At 34.7% G+C, this 15,605-nt stretch overlaps 1 protein-coding gene across 20 annotated transcripts in view; it reads right to left on the bottom strand.

The window, feature by feature from the left end:
• Window positions 1-15,605, bottom strand: part of TSGA10 (testis specific 10) — a 106,339-nt gene that overhangs the window by 61,067 nt on the left and 29,667 nt on the right. For 14 of the 20 annotated variants that reach the window (XM_027128853.1, XM_027128849.1, XM_027128852.1 and 11 more), the window contains 6 exons: window positions 15,466-15,531; window positions 14,271-14,438; window positions 13,540-13,695; window positions 7,748-7,918; window positions 7,581-7,658; window positions 6,252-6,403 (listed from right to left, as the gene is read on the bottom strand). In XM_027128853.1, the coding sequence (XP_026984654.1) occupies window positions 6,252-6,403; window positions 7,581-7,658; window positions 7,748-7,918; window positions 13,540-13,695; window positions 14,271-14,321 (608 nt within the window). In that variant the 5' untranslated portion in view covers window positions 14,322-14,438; window positions 15,466-15,531. Of the gene's footprint in view, window positions 1-6,251; window positions 6,404-7,580; window positions 7,659-7,747; window positions 7,919-13,539; window positions 13,771-14,270; window positions 14,439-15,465; window positions 15,532-15,605 lie in introns of all 20 variants that reach the window. The other 6 variants (XM_027128860.1, XM_027128850.1, XM_027128858.1 and 3 more) reach the window with 4 other exon arrangements.

Genomic DNA, 15,605 nt, shown 5'->3' with positions numbered 1-15,605 from the left:
TGAGACACAAGATTTAGTACAAATATAGGACATCTGAATAACATGATTACAAATCTGATTACAAAGGGACAAATACAAAAACAATGCACCAACTATTTCGGAATTTATAATTTCTTAAGTATACACAGATCACTACCAAAAACTGACCATAAAATAGAGAACAACAAATTTCAGAAATTTTAAATCTAACAGTATGTTAACAAAACAATGTAATTAAGCAAGAAATCAATCACAAAGGGAAAATTCGTTATGTTTTTTGGATATTTAAAATCACACTTATAAATAACCAATGGATCAAATAAAAAGTCATAATGGAAATTAGAAAATATTTTATAAAGAAAGAAGTACATACCAAAACTTATAGCTTACATTAAAAGAAGTATTTTGAGACTATATGGCCTTAAATGTTTATATGAGAAAAAAGACTTAAAAGTAATAAATGTAAGCATCCACCTTAAGAAATTAAAAAATAGAAAATAAATTTAAAGAAAATAGAAGAAAGGAAATAATAAAGAACAGAAGTTAATGAACTAATAAGACAAACAATAGGGAAATTGGTCCTTTGAAAAGACTAATAACAGACTAGAAAAAGGGCAAATCACTACTGATTCTGTGGACAGTAAAATGTTGATAGAATATTGTATACAACATTATTCTAAAAACGTTTTAAAATTTAGGGAAAATGGACAAATGCCACAAAAATATATATTTTGAAAGGCATAAGAAGAAATTTCTGATTGTCCCTTTTTCCATTAAACAAATAAAATAAAAGCTTCCCTCAAAGAAAACTTGAGACCTAATTGGCTTCACTGGGAAGTAATAAATTATTCCAGATAATGAAAGAAGACAAAATGAATTGGAAAGATTATTATAAAGTTTATATTACCTTGATACCAAAATCTGATTTAAAAAACCCCCAAGATTGGCAAATTATTAGCCAATCTCATTTATAAAAATAGAGTTGAAAAATATTTTAAACAAAGCATTAGTTAACTGAGACCAGAAATTTATAAAAAGTATAATAATACCCTGACCAATCTGACAAAGCACATCCATTCCTGAAAAAACACTCTCAGTAATCCACAAATAGAAGGAAACCTCTTCATTATGATAGAAAACATCTGGGAAAAACATGAAGCTAACATCATACCAACTATTGAGAGTCTGAATGCTTCCCCTAAGATGTGGAACAAGACAAGGATGTCCACTTCACCAATTCCATTCAACAAATCACTGGATGTTCTAGCCAGTGCAATAAGGCAAGAAAAATAAAGGGAGAAAAAGCATGCAACTTGAACAAGTAAAAGGGTCTTTATTTGCAGATGATCTAATTATCTATGTAGAAAATTGAATGGAATCTATAAAAAGGCTACTAGAACTAAAAGGTATATTTAGCACGGTTGTAGAATACTGGATAAATAAAAATAAATTGTAGGACTTTTGGTTTTAGCCCTGACATGTAAAGAGCTTAGGAGCCATCATTCCCATTGTTATGGGGGAAATAAAGATGAAAAAGCTGAGAATCAAAGACTTTTCATGGACATATCAGAGTAGTGAGTTGCAAGACAAATCACCACCCCAAAAACTGAAAAGTATGGCAAATTAGGAGACTTACAACTGAGATCTGCTTATCTTAAGCGGAAGTCACTAGAATTATAATTGGTTAAGAACATTTAAACAATAAACACTTCATCAAAGATATACAGATGGAAAATAGCAATATGAAAAGATGTTCCACATTACTTGTCATTAGAGAATTGCAAATTAAAACAATGAGATATCACTACACACTTATAATGGCTAAAATACAAAAGTTTGACAATACCAAATGCTGACAAGGATGTGGAGCAACAGAAAGTCTCCTTCACTGCTGATGGGAATGCAAAATTTTACAGTCACTTTGGAAGAGAATTTGGCAGTTTCTTACAAAGCTAAATAAGTTTTTCTATATATGATTCAGCAATTGTGCTCCTAGGTATTTCCTGAACTGATCTGAAAACTTCTGTCCACACAAAAACCTGCACATGAAAGTTTATAGCAGCTTTATTCACAACTGCCAAAAACTGGAAGCAACCAAGATGACCATCAATAGATGCATGGATAAACACAATGTGGTACATATATATGATTGAATATTATTCAATGGGAAGAAATGAGGTATCAAGGTATGAAAAGACATGGATGAACCTTAAATGCACATTACTAAGTGAAAGAAGCCAGTCTGAAAAGGCTATGTGCTGTATGATTTCAATTATATGACATTCTGGATAAGGCAAACATTACCTCAGCCAGGCGACCAAAGTCAAAATCAACAGCAATGAATCATATCAATAAGATGTACTCATGACACCCTGGGTATCTGTGTATACTAAAATGGCACTTTAATTCTGTGATCTTTCTCTCAAAAACATTACCCAACCTAATCATGAGAAAACCATCAGACAAACCCCAACTGAGAGATATTCTACAAAATACCTGATCAGTACTCCTCAAAACTGTCAAGGTCATCAAAAACAAGGAAAGTCTGAGACTGCCAAGAGAAGCCTAAGGAGACATGACAACTAAATATAATGTGGTATCCTGGATGGGATCCTGGAACAGAAAAAGGACATTAGGGAAAAACTAAGGAAATCTGAATAAATTACAGACTTTAGTTAATTATAGTGTATCAATGTTGAGTCATTAATTTTAACAAATGTACCATACTAATGTAAGATGTTATTAACAGAGGAAATTGGGTGTGAGGTACGTAGGAACTTTTCACTATCTTCACAATTTTTCTGTAAATCTAAAACTGTTATATAATGCAAAGTTTATTTTTTAAAAACAATCGTATTGATATTTTCACATACAAGCAATAAACAATCAGACAGTGAAATTCTAAAATTCCACTTACAACAGCATCAAAAAATGGGAAATACTTAGGGATAAATCTTACAAAAGAAATGAGAGATCTATATGTATAAAACATTGCAGAGGGAAATTAAAGACCTAAATAAAGAAATGGAAAGTGTTCATGAGTGGGAGTTTTTCCCCAATTCCAATCAAATCCCCAAGCAGGCTTTTGTGTTTACACTATGAAGCTAATTCTAAAATTAAAATAAAATGCAAAGGAACCAGAATAGCCAAAACAACTTTGAGAAAGAACAAAGTTGGAGGACTAACATTACCTAATTTGAGGATTAAAAAAAAAAAAAAGGAATCAGGAATGTTGTATTGGCATCAAGATATATATAGATCCACCGAACAAAACAGATAATCAAGAAACAGACCTAAACATATATGGACAATTGACTTACTACAAAGGTACAAAACAATTCAGTGTAGACAAGTAAGGAAAGTTTTCCAACAAATGGTGCTGGAACAATTGGATATCCATATGCAAAAAAACTGAACCTTGTACTATATACAAAAATTAACTTGCATAGATTTAAATTTAAGAACTGAAACTATAAAACTGCTAGAAGAAAACACAGGAGAAAAATCTCATCTTAGGCTTGACAACCATTTCTTTAAAAGAACACAAAAGCTGGATATAAATTTTTAAAAATCAATAAGTTTTGCTTAATCAAAAATCAAAAACATTTCCTCTTTAAAAGACACTTAAGAAAATAAAAAGGCAGGCCATAGACTGGGAAAAAAATATTTGCCAAACATATATGTACCTAACAAAGGACTTTTATCTAGAATACAGAGAGGATGTTTATGACTTAATACTATAAAAAACTCAATAAAAGTGTGCAAAAGTTCTGAACAGACACTGAAGAAGATATATGTATGGCACATAAGGACATGAACAGATGTTCAAAATTACTAGTTATTAGAGAAGGCAAATCAAAACCATAATACGTACCTATTAGGATGGCTAAAACTATAAAGATACTGCATACCAAGTGTTGGTGAGGATATGTAACAACTAGCACTCACACACTGCTGGTGCAAATGTAAAATGAAATAATACAGCCACTCTGGAAAACAGTTTAATGGTTTCTTCAAAAGTTAAACATATATCCATCATATGACTCAGTCTTAGGTATTTACCCAAGAGAAATAAAAGCATATGTCCATACAAAGACCCATATAAGAATACTCATAACAGTTTTATTTGTTATAGCCCTAAACTGGAAGCAACTGAAATATTTATGTGGTATATTCATACAATGGAATACTACTCAGTAATAAAAAGGAATAAACTATTGATTATATGTGACAACATGGATAAATCTCAGAATAATGATGCTGAGTGAAAGTAGCCCAACAAAAGAATATATACTGTATGATTTCACTTATACAACATTTTAGAAAATTCAAACAAATCTCTATGACAGAAGCCAAATCAGTGGTTGCCTGGTGAGGGCAGGGTAGGGGAGAGGTTAGAGGAGTACAAGAAGACTTTGTGGAGTGATAGATAGAGCCACTATCTTGAGGGTGGTGACGGTTTTACAGGTACACACACATGTCAAAACCTACCACACTGAATACTTTAAATATGTGTAGTTTACTGTACATATATCAATTAAACTTGAATAATACTGTTAAAACTGTATACAAAAAAACCTCTAACTTATTGTACATTTATCTGTTAGAATATTTTAATAAACCATGATAATGCTTTCAAAGAATTTCTAATGACATGTGTAAATGTTTATGGTATACAATTAAGTGAAATTGGCCAAATATATAACTTAATATAGGATGATATCAATTACATAGAAAGCTTTTATACACACAGATAGATCTATTTCTGGTTAGAAAAATGATCTATATTAATAATAGTTTTCCCTGGGTTATGGAATCATGGATGATTTAACTCTCCGGTATGCTTTTCTCTATTTTCCAAAGTTTACTTTGTTGTCCTTCTTATTTTATTACTATTTTTATTTTACCTGAGCTTGCAATATCCTTTTAAGCAGGAAAGTAAAAAATAAATGAAGGGGGAGGGAGACGCAACAGGGAAGACATATGGGAACATATGTTTATGTATGACTGATTCACTTTGTTATAAAGCAGAAACTAACACACCATTGTAAAGCAATTATACCCTAATAAAGATGTTAAAAAAATAAAAAATAAAAAAAAAAAAATAAATGAAGGGAAAAAATTTAAGTGACTCTCTGTCCTGACAAGTGATTCCAATATATGCACCACAGACCCGTGAAAGACCAAAGAGGGGATTCTGGGAATTCACATATGAACCAAATATTATCTGTAGATTTAATAATATACTTCATACTCATATGAACTATTATATTTCATATGTTCATAGATGCACTGAAATTCAACCTTACTGAATCTGTAGAATGTCTGTTTCTCACATCAATAGATACTACAAGTAAAGCACTAACATGGAGGTCTTCAAACACTTATTCCCCTACGTCATTGCCTGTAGGTTGCTTCAATTGGAATATCTTCTGCTACCTTTCTGCAATATGTAGAAGTGCTAAGCACAGTACGTAGCATTCAATTAATAGAAGTTCTATTACATATTCCTATTTCTCTGCTATGGCTTTTATTACATGCTAAACTACCCCTTTCCTAAGCTACTATCAAACCGGTGCTTTGTGCTTTCTTATACCGTTCAGATCCCAGAACATAACTAAAGTTATAAGGTAAATTAAACAGTGAGGGCTTCCCTCGTGGTGCAGTGGTTAGGAATCCACCTGCCAATGCAGGGGACATGGGTTCGAGCCCTGGTCTGGGAAGATCCCACATGCCGCAGAGCAACTAAGCCTGTGCCCCACAACTACTGAGTCCGCGCGCCACAACTACCGAAGCCCGCACGCCCTAGAGCCCATGCTCCACGACAAGAGAAGCCACCACAATGAGAAGCCCACGCACCGCAACGAAGAGTAGCTACCGCTCGCTGCAACTAGAGAAAGCCTGCGTTCGGCAACAAAGACCCAATGCAGCCAAAACTAAATAAATAAAATAAAAAATAAATTAAGCAGTGAAATACCAAAGTCAAATATGCTCTTTACACAGGAGGGCTGTGTAAAAGCTATTTCAGCTAAACATTGAGGCCTTCTGCAAATATAAGATTAAGATTACTAGTTAAGTGTGGCATTCCCAGTCTGTGACTGACCTTCAGGAAATCATTTAATGTCTGCTAAGGTGTCTATGACTGCTTCATAATAATCCTCTCAGAAAACAAAGTCAACAAATAACTTAATTATCACTATAAAATACATTACAAAAAGCAGAGCTATTATTTATAGTTAAACTATTAGTTGTTTAATGGTAATTGAGTTTACCTCAAAGAATTATTCTCTACTTTTTGTCTGCCAAGTTCACTTTCGGTATCCATTGCCTTTCTTGCTAGTGATTTCATTTCTTTTTCCACAGTGGTTATGGTTTCCTTCATCAAAGTCATATTTGACATTTGTTCCATACGTTCATCATCGAGCTATACAAGCAGAATGACAAAGTTACTGCCATCACTAAAAACGTTCCAGTAATCTTCCTAAAGAGACATCCTCTCTTTGTACAAACCGGTATATAAGATTCACACAATGAGATGATCAGATTAGACTTAAACGTTGCAGGAGGCTGTACGGACAAGGCGACCGTGGAGCAGGAACTCAGACAAGCCACTGCACAGCTTTTCCATAAAGCCTATCACAGTATACACATCTATATTTTCAGTCTGGTTCAGCTGGACTATAGGACACACAGCTTATCTGCAAAAGGATTTCTTATTTGTTGCTCAGCATTAACAAATTACATATATAAAGTGGGATTATGAAAAATAATGTTTTTCTCCTGTCTACTGCTTTTTCTAAAACTCATTATAACAACATAAAACAGATGAATTCAGAAATATAATCAATTAAATTTGGTTAACAGAAAGTTGAATTCCCTTAATTCTGTTTATATAGTAAAAACACTTCAAATATATATTCATAGCATCTCAAATCCTTGATTAGTAAAAAGGTGATGCTTCATAATGAAATTCAGTTTAAATACATTTCATTAATTGCCACTTCATTATAATTTTCTCTACCCTAGCTACTCTTTAGGTAGAATAAGCCAGTTTTTCTATCCCTGGCAATGTTATCGTTAATGAAACAGGGAGATGAAAAAGTTGCTAAAATCCCTTAGAATGCATCCCTAATGGTTTATTTAAAAGAACACACTTTGCAACCTAACACAAAAAAAGACTTCACTCACATTTTTTAGAAGGAAATAAATAATGAAAAGGTGACTATTTACACCATACATGCTACCATAAATATATTAGGATTACAAACACTATCATAAAAAACCAACTTCTCGGGGCTTCCCTGGTGGCGCAGTGGTTGAGAGTCCGCCTGCCAATGCAGGGGACACGGGTTCGTGCCCCAGTCTGGGAAGATCCCACATGCCACGGAGCAGCTGGGCCTGTGAGCCATGGCCGCTGAGCCTGCGTGTCCAGAGCCTTGCTCCGCAACGGAAGAGGCCACGACAGTGAGAGGTCCGTGTACCACAAAAAAACAAAAACAAAAACAAAAAACAAAAAACAAACTTCTCTGAACACAGAAAAGGGGGAAGGGGGGAACCGCTGAGAGTTTATAGCCGAAAGTGCAAAAGTGATTTTTCTTTACATTATGAACTGTACACTCCAGCTCCTCTATCCTTTGTTCCAAGTGAGCCTTCTCATTAAATGCTGTCTCTTGGGCAATCTGTTTAAAAAACAAAAACAAAACAGAGCGCTTTCAATGTCACTGCATGGTGTCTCACAAATGCTCGTATAGATAAAATTCTTCCAAACCTTCAGCCTTTCCCTTAGACTATCTCGTTCTGTGGTCATTCTTCGTAAATCAGTGAAGGCCACATCTCTCTCAGTCTCCACCCGCCGGAGGATGGCATGAGCTGTTGTTGATTTAGGAGATTTACAGCTTTTCATCATTTCTCGTCGAAGTCGGGCAATTTCTTCCTGTGCCTATTATTTAAATACACAGATAGACTTTTATTTAACAAGCTTTAGAACAGAAATAAATACAGCTATCTTATATCCAGCCAGTTAAAATGCAAACCTATATTAATATGCATGCGGCAGGATAATGGTATAATTCTTTAACGAGTTTACACATATAAATGCAAATGATTCCCCCATATGTAAATGAATGTCTACAAATAGAAGCTTGGTTTACAATGTCTTTGCCAAAAATTTAAAAAAAAATTAATTTGGAAGCAGTCAATGAAAGAGACAGTGTTTTACTAAGAAATATATATGGTACTCCATCTATTTTTTTTTTAGACTTTTTTTTTTAACATCTTTATTTGGAGGATAATTGCTTTACAATGTGTGTCAGTTTCTGCTGTATAACAAAGTGAAACAGCTATATGTATACATATATCCCCATATCCCCTCCCTCTTGCGTCTCCCTCCCACCCTCCCTATCCCACCCTTCTAGGTGGTCACAAAGCACTGAGCTGATCTCCCTGTGCTATGCAGCTGCTTCCCACTAGCTATCTATTTTACATTTTAGTGTATATATGTCCATGCCACTCTCTCACTTTGTCCCAGCTTACCCTTCTGCCTCCCCATGTCTTCAAGTCCATTCTCTACAACCGCATCTTTATTCCTGTCCTGTCCCAAGGTTCTTCAGAACAATTTTTTTTTTAGATTCCATATATATGTGTTAGCATACGGTATTTGTTTTTCTCTTTCTGACTTACTTCACTCTGTATGACAGACTCTAGGTCCATCCACCTCACTACAAATAACTCAATTTCATTTCTTTCTATGGCTGAGTAACATTCCATTGTATATATGTGCCACATCTTCTTTATCCATTCACCTGTCAGTGGACACTTAGGTTGCTTCCATGTCCTGGCTATCATAAATAGTGTTGCAATGAACCATGTCTCTTTTTGAATTATGGTTTTCTCAGTAGTGGGATTGCTGGGTCATATGGCAGTTCTACTTTTAGATTTTTAAGGAACCTCCATACTGTTCTCCATAGTGGCTGTATCAATTTACATTCCCACCAACAGTGCAAGAGGGTTCCCTTTTCTCCACACCCTCTCCAGCATTTATTGTTTCTAGATTTTTTGATGATGGCCATTCTGACTGTTGTGAGGTGATACCTCATTGTAGTTTTGATTTGCATTTCTCTAATGATTAGTGATGTTGAGCATCCTTTCACGTGTTTGTTGGCAATCTGTATATCTTCTTTAGAGAAATGTCTACTTAGGTCTTCTGCCAATTTTTGGATTGGGTTTTTTTTTTTTTTTTTGATATTGAGCTGCATGAGCTGCTTGTATATTTTGGAGATTAATCCTCTGTCAGTTGCTTCGTTGGCAAATATTCTCTCCCATTCTGAGGGTTGTCTTTTCGTCTTGTTTATGGTTTCCTTTGCTGTGCAAAACCTTCATTAGGTGCCATTTGTTTACTTTTATGTTATTTCCATTTCTCTAGGATGAGGGTCAAAAAGGATCTTGCTGTGATTTATGTCATAGAGTGTTCTGCTTATGTTTTCCTCTAAGAGTTTTATAATGTCTGGCCTTACATTTAGGCCTTTAATCCATTTTGAGTTTATTTTTGTGCATGGTTTTAGGAACTGTTCTAATTTCATTCTTGTACATGTAGCTGTCCAGTTTTCCCAGCACCACTTATTGAAGAGGCTATCTTTTCTCCGCTGTATAGTCTTGTCTCCTTTATCAAAGATAAGGTGACCATATGTGCATGGGTTTATCTCTGGGCTTTCTATCCTGTTCCATTGATCTCTATTTCTGTTTTTGTGCCAGTACCATACTGTCTTGATTACTTTAGCTTTGTAGTATAGTCTGAAGTCCAGAAGCCTGATTCCTCCAGCTCCGTTTTTCTTTCTCAAGATTGCTTTAGCTGTTGTCTTTTGTGTTTCCATACAAATTGTGAAATTTTTTGTTCTAGTTCTGTGAAAAATGCCACTGGCAGTTTAATAGGGATTGCATTGAATCTGTAGATTGCTTTGGGTAGTATAGTCATTTTCACAATGCTGATTCTTCCAATCCAAGAACATAGTATATCTCTCCATATATTTGTATCATCTTTAATTTCTTTCATCAGTGTCTCATAGTTTTCTGCATACAGGTCTTTTGTCTCCATAGGTAGGTTTATTCCTAGGTGTTTTACCTTTTTGTTGCAATGGTAAATGGGAGTGTTTCCTTAACTTCTCTTTCAGATTTTTCATCATTAGTATATAGGAATGCAAGAGATTTCTGTGCATTAATTTTGTATCGTGCTACTTTACCAAATTCATTGATTAGCTCTAGTAGTTTTCTGGTAGCATCTTTAGGATTCTCTACGTATAGTATCATGTCATCTGCAAACAGTGACAGTTTTATCTCTTCTTTTCTGAGTTGGATTCCTTTTATTTCTTTTTCTTCTCTGATTGCCGTGGCTGAAACTTCCAAAACTATGTTGAAAGACAGTGGCAAGGGTGGGCAACCTTGTCTCGTTCCTGATCTTAGAGGAAATGCTTTCAGTTTTTCACCATTGAGAATGATGTTGGCTGTGGGTTTACTCCATCCATTTTGTGAAATTTGAATTCAGCACAACTCAGGTAGAATACTGGTTTAAAAAATATCATAGCGTTCCAGTCTTTCTCTCCAAAATGTATATGCCATTTCCATGTCCTGGCTACTTTTACCCTGACAGAAGGGCCCATCAATCCTTACTGACAACCCAACAAACTCTTTACACACTTGTTCAACAACCATCCTCGGGTTCCAAATCTATTCTATATCTACAGATGATTTCATATCCTACTTTTTGAATCCTACTTTTGTTTCACATCCTACTTTTTTTTGAATATCATCCTCTCCACTGACTCTTTCTCTACTTCGTCAACCATGCACACAACTCCCATATCTTGAAAAACTGTCACTAAATCCTGCTGCCCCATTTACCATCAAATGTCTCTTTTTCCTTTGACAGGCTTTTTTTTTTAGTGCCATGGATTGTACATCTTGACTGTTCCTTACCTCCCACTCTCTCTCCCCAGTCTAACCTGACTCCCACACCCACCACTCTGCAGAATTTCATGTAATGACCTCACCAAATCTAATGGCCTCTTCTCAGTTCCTGTTCTTGATATTTCGGCAACACTTGCCATTGCCTTCAACACTCTCCTTGAGATTCCTTCCTTCCTTGGGCGTATAACAATGTTCTGCCTTAGTTTCCTGTCTTCTTTATCTCTTTCAAAGGTTCCTCTACCAATTGAATAAAACTTCCCAAGATTCCATCTTGACTTCTCTGTTACTCTATTTATAGCTTTCTCATTCAGAAACTTCATCCATTCTGAAGGCTCAAAACAGACGACTTCTCAATCTACATACTCAGCTCTTGCCTCTCTCCCCACTCCAGTCCCACATTTCTTACTGCCTGATGGCAGTTACTACCTGATGTACCGCCATCATCTTACTCTATCTCTCTGAAACCAAACACATCTTTTCTCTCAAACCACTGATGACTTTCCTGTTTCTTTTTCTATTACCACAATTCTTCAGTCATTCAAAACAGAACTTCAGTGATCTCCATTTGTCCCTCCTTTGTGCTAAAATCAAGTCTTGTTAAGTCTTCCTTTTCAGTGTCTTTTGCATCTGTCCCTATCTTTATTTCCACTGATCACACCCTAGGTTAGTCCCTTAATGCTTCATGCATGGACTACTGTTAACAGCCTTCTAAAGAGTCCATGGGGACTTCCCTGGTGGTGCAGTGGTTAAGAATCCGCCTGCCAATGCAGGCGACACAGGTTTGAGCCCTGGTCTGGGAAGATCCCACATGCCACAGAGCAACTAAGCCCGTGGACCACAACTACTGAGCATGCATGCCACATGTACTGAAGCCCACACGCCTAGAGCCCATGCTCAGCAACAAAAGAAGCCACAGCAATGAGAAGCCCACACACTGCAATGAAGCGTAGCTCCTGCTCACCGCAACTAGAGAAAGCCCGCGCTCAGCAACAAAGACCCAATGCAGCCAAAAATATAAACAAATAAATTAATTAATTTAAAAAAAAAAAAGAGTCCATGGTTTCCCCCTCCTCCAAATCTCCTGAAGGAGAAATTGTTATATAAGATGATAACATAGAAAGATTACGTAAGAGATAATAAAGAACTGTTACCAGATTAAAATTGTAAAAATGTAGATTTCATCATATTTCTTCCACTTTAAAAAAAAAACAGACTGTCCATTGCTTATAAGAAAGCAAAGTATAAACCTCCTACAGGGCCCTCTGAACAGCTTCTACCATGTAGTCTAGAAATTGGCAAACTATATATAGTTCACAGGCCAAATCCAGCCTGCCTATTTTTGTAACTCTGTAAGCTGAAAATGTTTTTTATATTTTTAAATGGTTAAAAAAAAATCAAAACAAGATGAATATTTCACAACAGGTAAAAAGAATATGAAACTCAAATTTCAGTGTTCATAAATAAATTATACTGGAACACAGCCAAACTCATTCATTTGTATATGATCTATAGCTGCTTTCACACTACAACAATAGAGTTGAATAGCTGTGTCAGAAGTCACATGGCCTGCAAAGCCCAAGCTATTTCTTATCTGGGCCTTACAGAAAATGTTCTCAGACTCCTGCTCTAGTCTAGTCTACCTCTCAAGCCCTTACTCCACTGACATATACTTTTATTCTAGTCATAAACTGATCCATTTATGTACTGACTTTCCCACCTTTATCCTTTGCTTCATACCATTCCTTTAGTCTGGAATGTTCTTTCTTACCCCTTTCAAGATAAAAGAAACCCCATTCATCCTTCAGGACTCAAACTCCACATCGTCTAGCAAAGATCTTGATAACCATAACTAAAAGTACTCACCTCTTTTATTTCTTACAGTATCTTCTAGACTACTTACGCTAAAGTAACAAAAAGTAAATACAAGATAATATATTTTATCTCCCCAACTAGATTGCAAACATATAAAACAGTGTCTGGTTTATTTTTTCTATCTTTTAGAGTAGCAAGTCCAGAACCCTGCACTTAGTAGCTGTAATTCTTAATAAAATTTGATATTTTTAAAATAAATTATATTGGTGATGTATGGGGTTTATTTGTTGAGTCAAGAAGCCATTTGATTAATAAGGGTTATATAATCTTAAGCTAAAAATAGAGATAAACTACAAACTAGTTTTACTCTCTATATTAAATTATATGGCAATTCCTAAAGTGACTGACAGTACATCAAAGTGATGTGTTTGTATTTTTTAACCCCCAAGTCCAAATTTTTTACCTTGAACTCACCACACCCTATCATTTAACACTTTCCCCATTTCTTATTCCAAAAATCAGACTATTCCGATGCATGCATATGAGCTTTTTCGGATACGGGGATAACGTGTGTGTGTGTGTGTGTGTGTGTGTGTGTGTGTGTGTGTGTGTGTGTACACATACACAAATACATTACATTTCATTAAGAATATCATAAGAACAAAGGCAATTCCCAAATGTTAGATTAATTTGATTGACAGATTTAAGCATTCTCATAGAACTTAAAGAATTACCTATCTCTAGAATTGTTAGTATTTATGTATTTTGTTTACTTATAAATAAGTTTACCTGCTCATACAGAAAAAAGCTCTTGTCTCTCTCAGATGTGAGAACCTTGACATTACCCTGAATTTCTGCCAAATGACGCTCATATTTTTCCAGCATGCATTTGAGCTCTTCACGGTCTCTTGTTGTCTTCAAAAGCTCTACATCACACTTTGTACCCTACAATTATTACATAAGAAATCTGAATAAACAACAAGGTCCTTCTGTAGAGCACAGGGAACTATATTCAATATCCTGTGATAAACCAAAATGGAAAAGAATATGAAAAAGAATACATATGTATAACTGAGTCACTTTGCTATACAGCAGAAATTAAACAGAACATTGTAAATCAACTATACTTCAATAAAATTTTTTAAAAAAGAAATCTGAAATTATTCTTTGACATGTGTTACTGATAGAAAGGTGCTACTGATGGCAGCACACAATCTCTAGTTAAGCAAACATGACGATATAATGAAATGATGAAAAAAGTTTAAAAATCGCCTCTCTTTTAATCAACTTCATCCCAAATTGCTCCACATTTGTATGATTACCCCCAACCACTACTAATGCTGGGGATAAAGGCCAATTTCAACGGTCCACTGTGCTATCAAAGAGAGCTCTGTCTCCCATCCTCGTTGGTATACCAATTCATGCCAAATTAAAAGGAATTATTTCCAGATTAGATAAATCAAAGAATAAAAGTCACTGAGCAACAAACTCCAAAGTATTTATAAGTTTCCAAAACCTACCCGGGAAGATGGAGATGGGCGTCTTGGGCTTTTAGATCTACTTCTGATCATCTTTCTCAAATTTTGAGCTTCTCTCTTGTAGTATTCTCTGTCTGCTTCTAAAGTTTTGACAAAGGAATCAAGTCTGGAAGGAGATTTATTTTGTGCTTTTTCAGTCTCTAAAATTATCTTGCCAAGGAGGAAAAAATTAGGCCATTATTTCAAGCTAAACTATAGCATCATTTTCTAAATGAAAGTTGAAAGCAAACAGGATCCTTAAAAATAATAAATTTGGTATTTTGAAAATAATTCAAAAAATAATAATTCATCAATACTTTTTAAAAAGCAGTTAGATACCTTTCTTTTCCAGCATTTCTGAATGTAGTGTATTTTTATTTCACTGAAAATGTCCCTACATTTACTCAATAACTTTGAAGAAAAAATAGTAAAGAAATTTCAGAGAGGCCAGAATTGTTTCTTGTATCAGATCTAGTAACAAATCCTAAAAATGGAATTAATTTGCTTAGAGAAACTTGTATGCTACTATTAAAGCACCTGTTCATAGCGTTCAATTTTGTTCAATAATCATTCAATGAATGAATAAATTAAATGAATGCTGTATATTCTATACGTGTATATACTTTCAAGTGCATTTCCATTCACTTTAATATATTTAGAAACATTTGTTTTACAATATTTATTTTACCAATACTTTATTGGGAAAAAAGTACAGATATTTTAGAGAGGATGTTTCAAATATTTTAAATGATAACACTAAAATGTCTAATCAGAGCAATTTTCATTTCACATTGTTAAAGAGAACATATTACTCAGAACTAAGTAACAACATTTGACTTTAAAATATTTATTATTAAGAGGAATAAATGTGTACACAAATACATCTTACATTTTGAGAATTAAATTACTCACAGCCGTCATTTTAATCAAGTAACAGCTAAGAGCATTAATAAAACCAACCAAAAGTTCTCTCCAGCTCTAGGAAAGAAAGAAGTAATGATGAAATAGAGCAAGAATAGCATCGCTCTTACGGATGGGAGTACCCCTGGGCATCAAGCAGAGCGTGCTGATTTTAGAAAACAAACATTTTTTACTGTTCACAAAATGCATGAGAGCCAAAACATATGTACAATTTTTGCTGTCCTACTAACAGAATAAAAATGATTCCTTAATATATATTTATGAAAAATGTGCTTACAGATCTGAGTCTTTTTATTGTATCTTCCAATACTATTATATTATTTTGCTGGCAAATGAGTTCAATCTGAAAAACAAGCCAGAAAAAATTGTTATTTAGGTGTAAAATGTTTAAACTGATTTCACTGGAAAGAGAGCATC

The sequence above is a fragment of the Aethalodelphis obliquidens genome, unplaced genomic scaffold (genome assembly GCF_003676395.1).
Source record: "Aethalodelphis obliquidens isolate GAN/ISIS:26980383/991018 unplaced genomic scaffold, ASM367639v1 scaffold35, whole genome shotgun sequence".
Lineage (NCBI taxonomy): Eukaryota > Metazoa > Chordata > Mammalia > Artiodactyla > Delphinidae > Aethalodelphis > Aethalodelphis obliquidens.
This window is presented reverse-complemented; position numbering and strand designations above follow the sequence as displayed.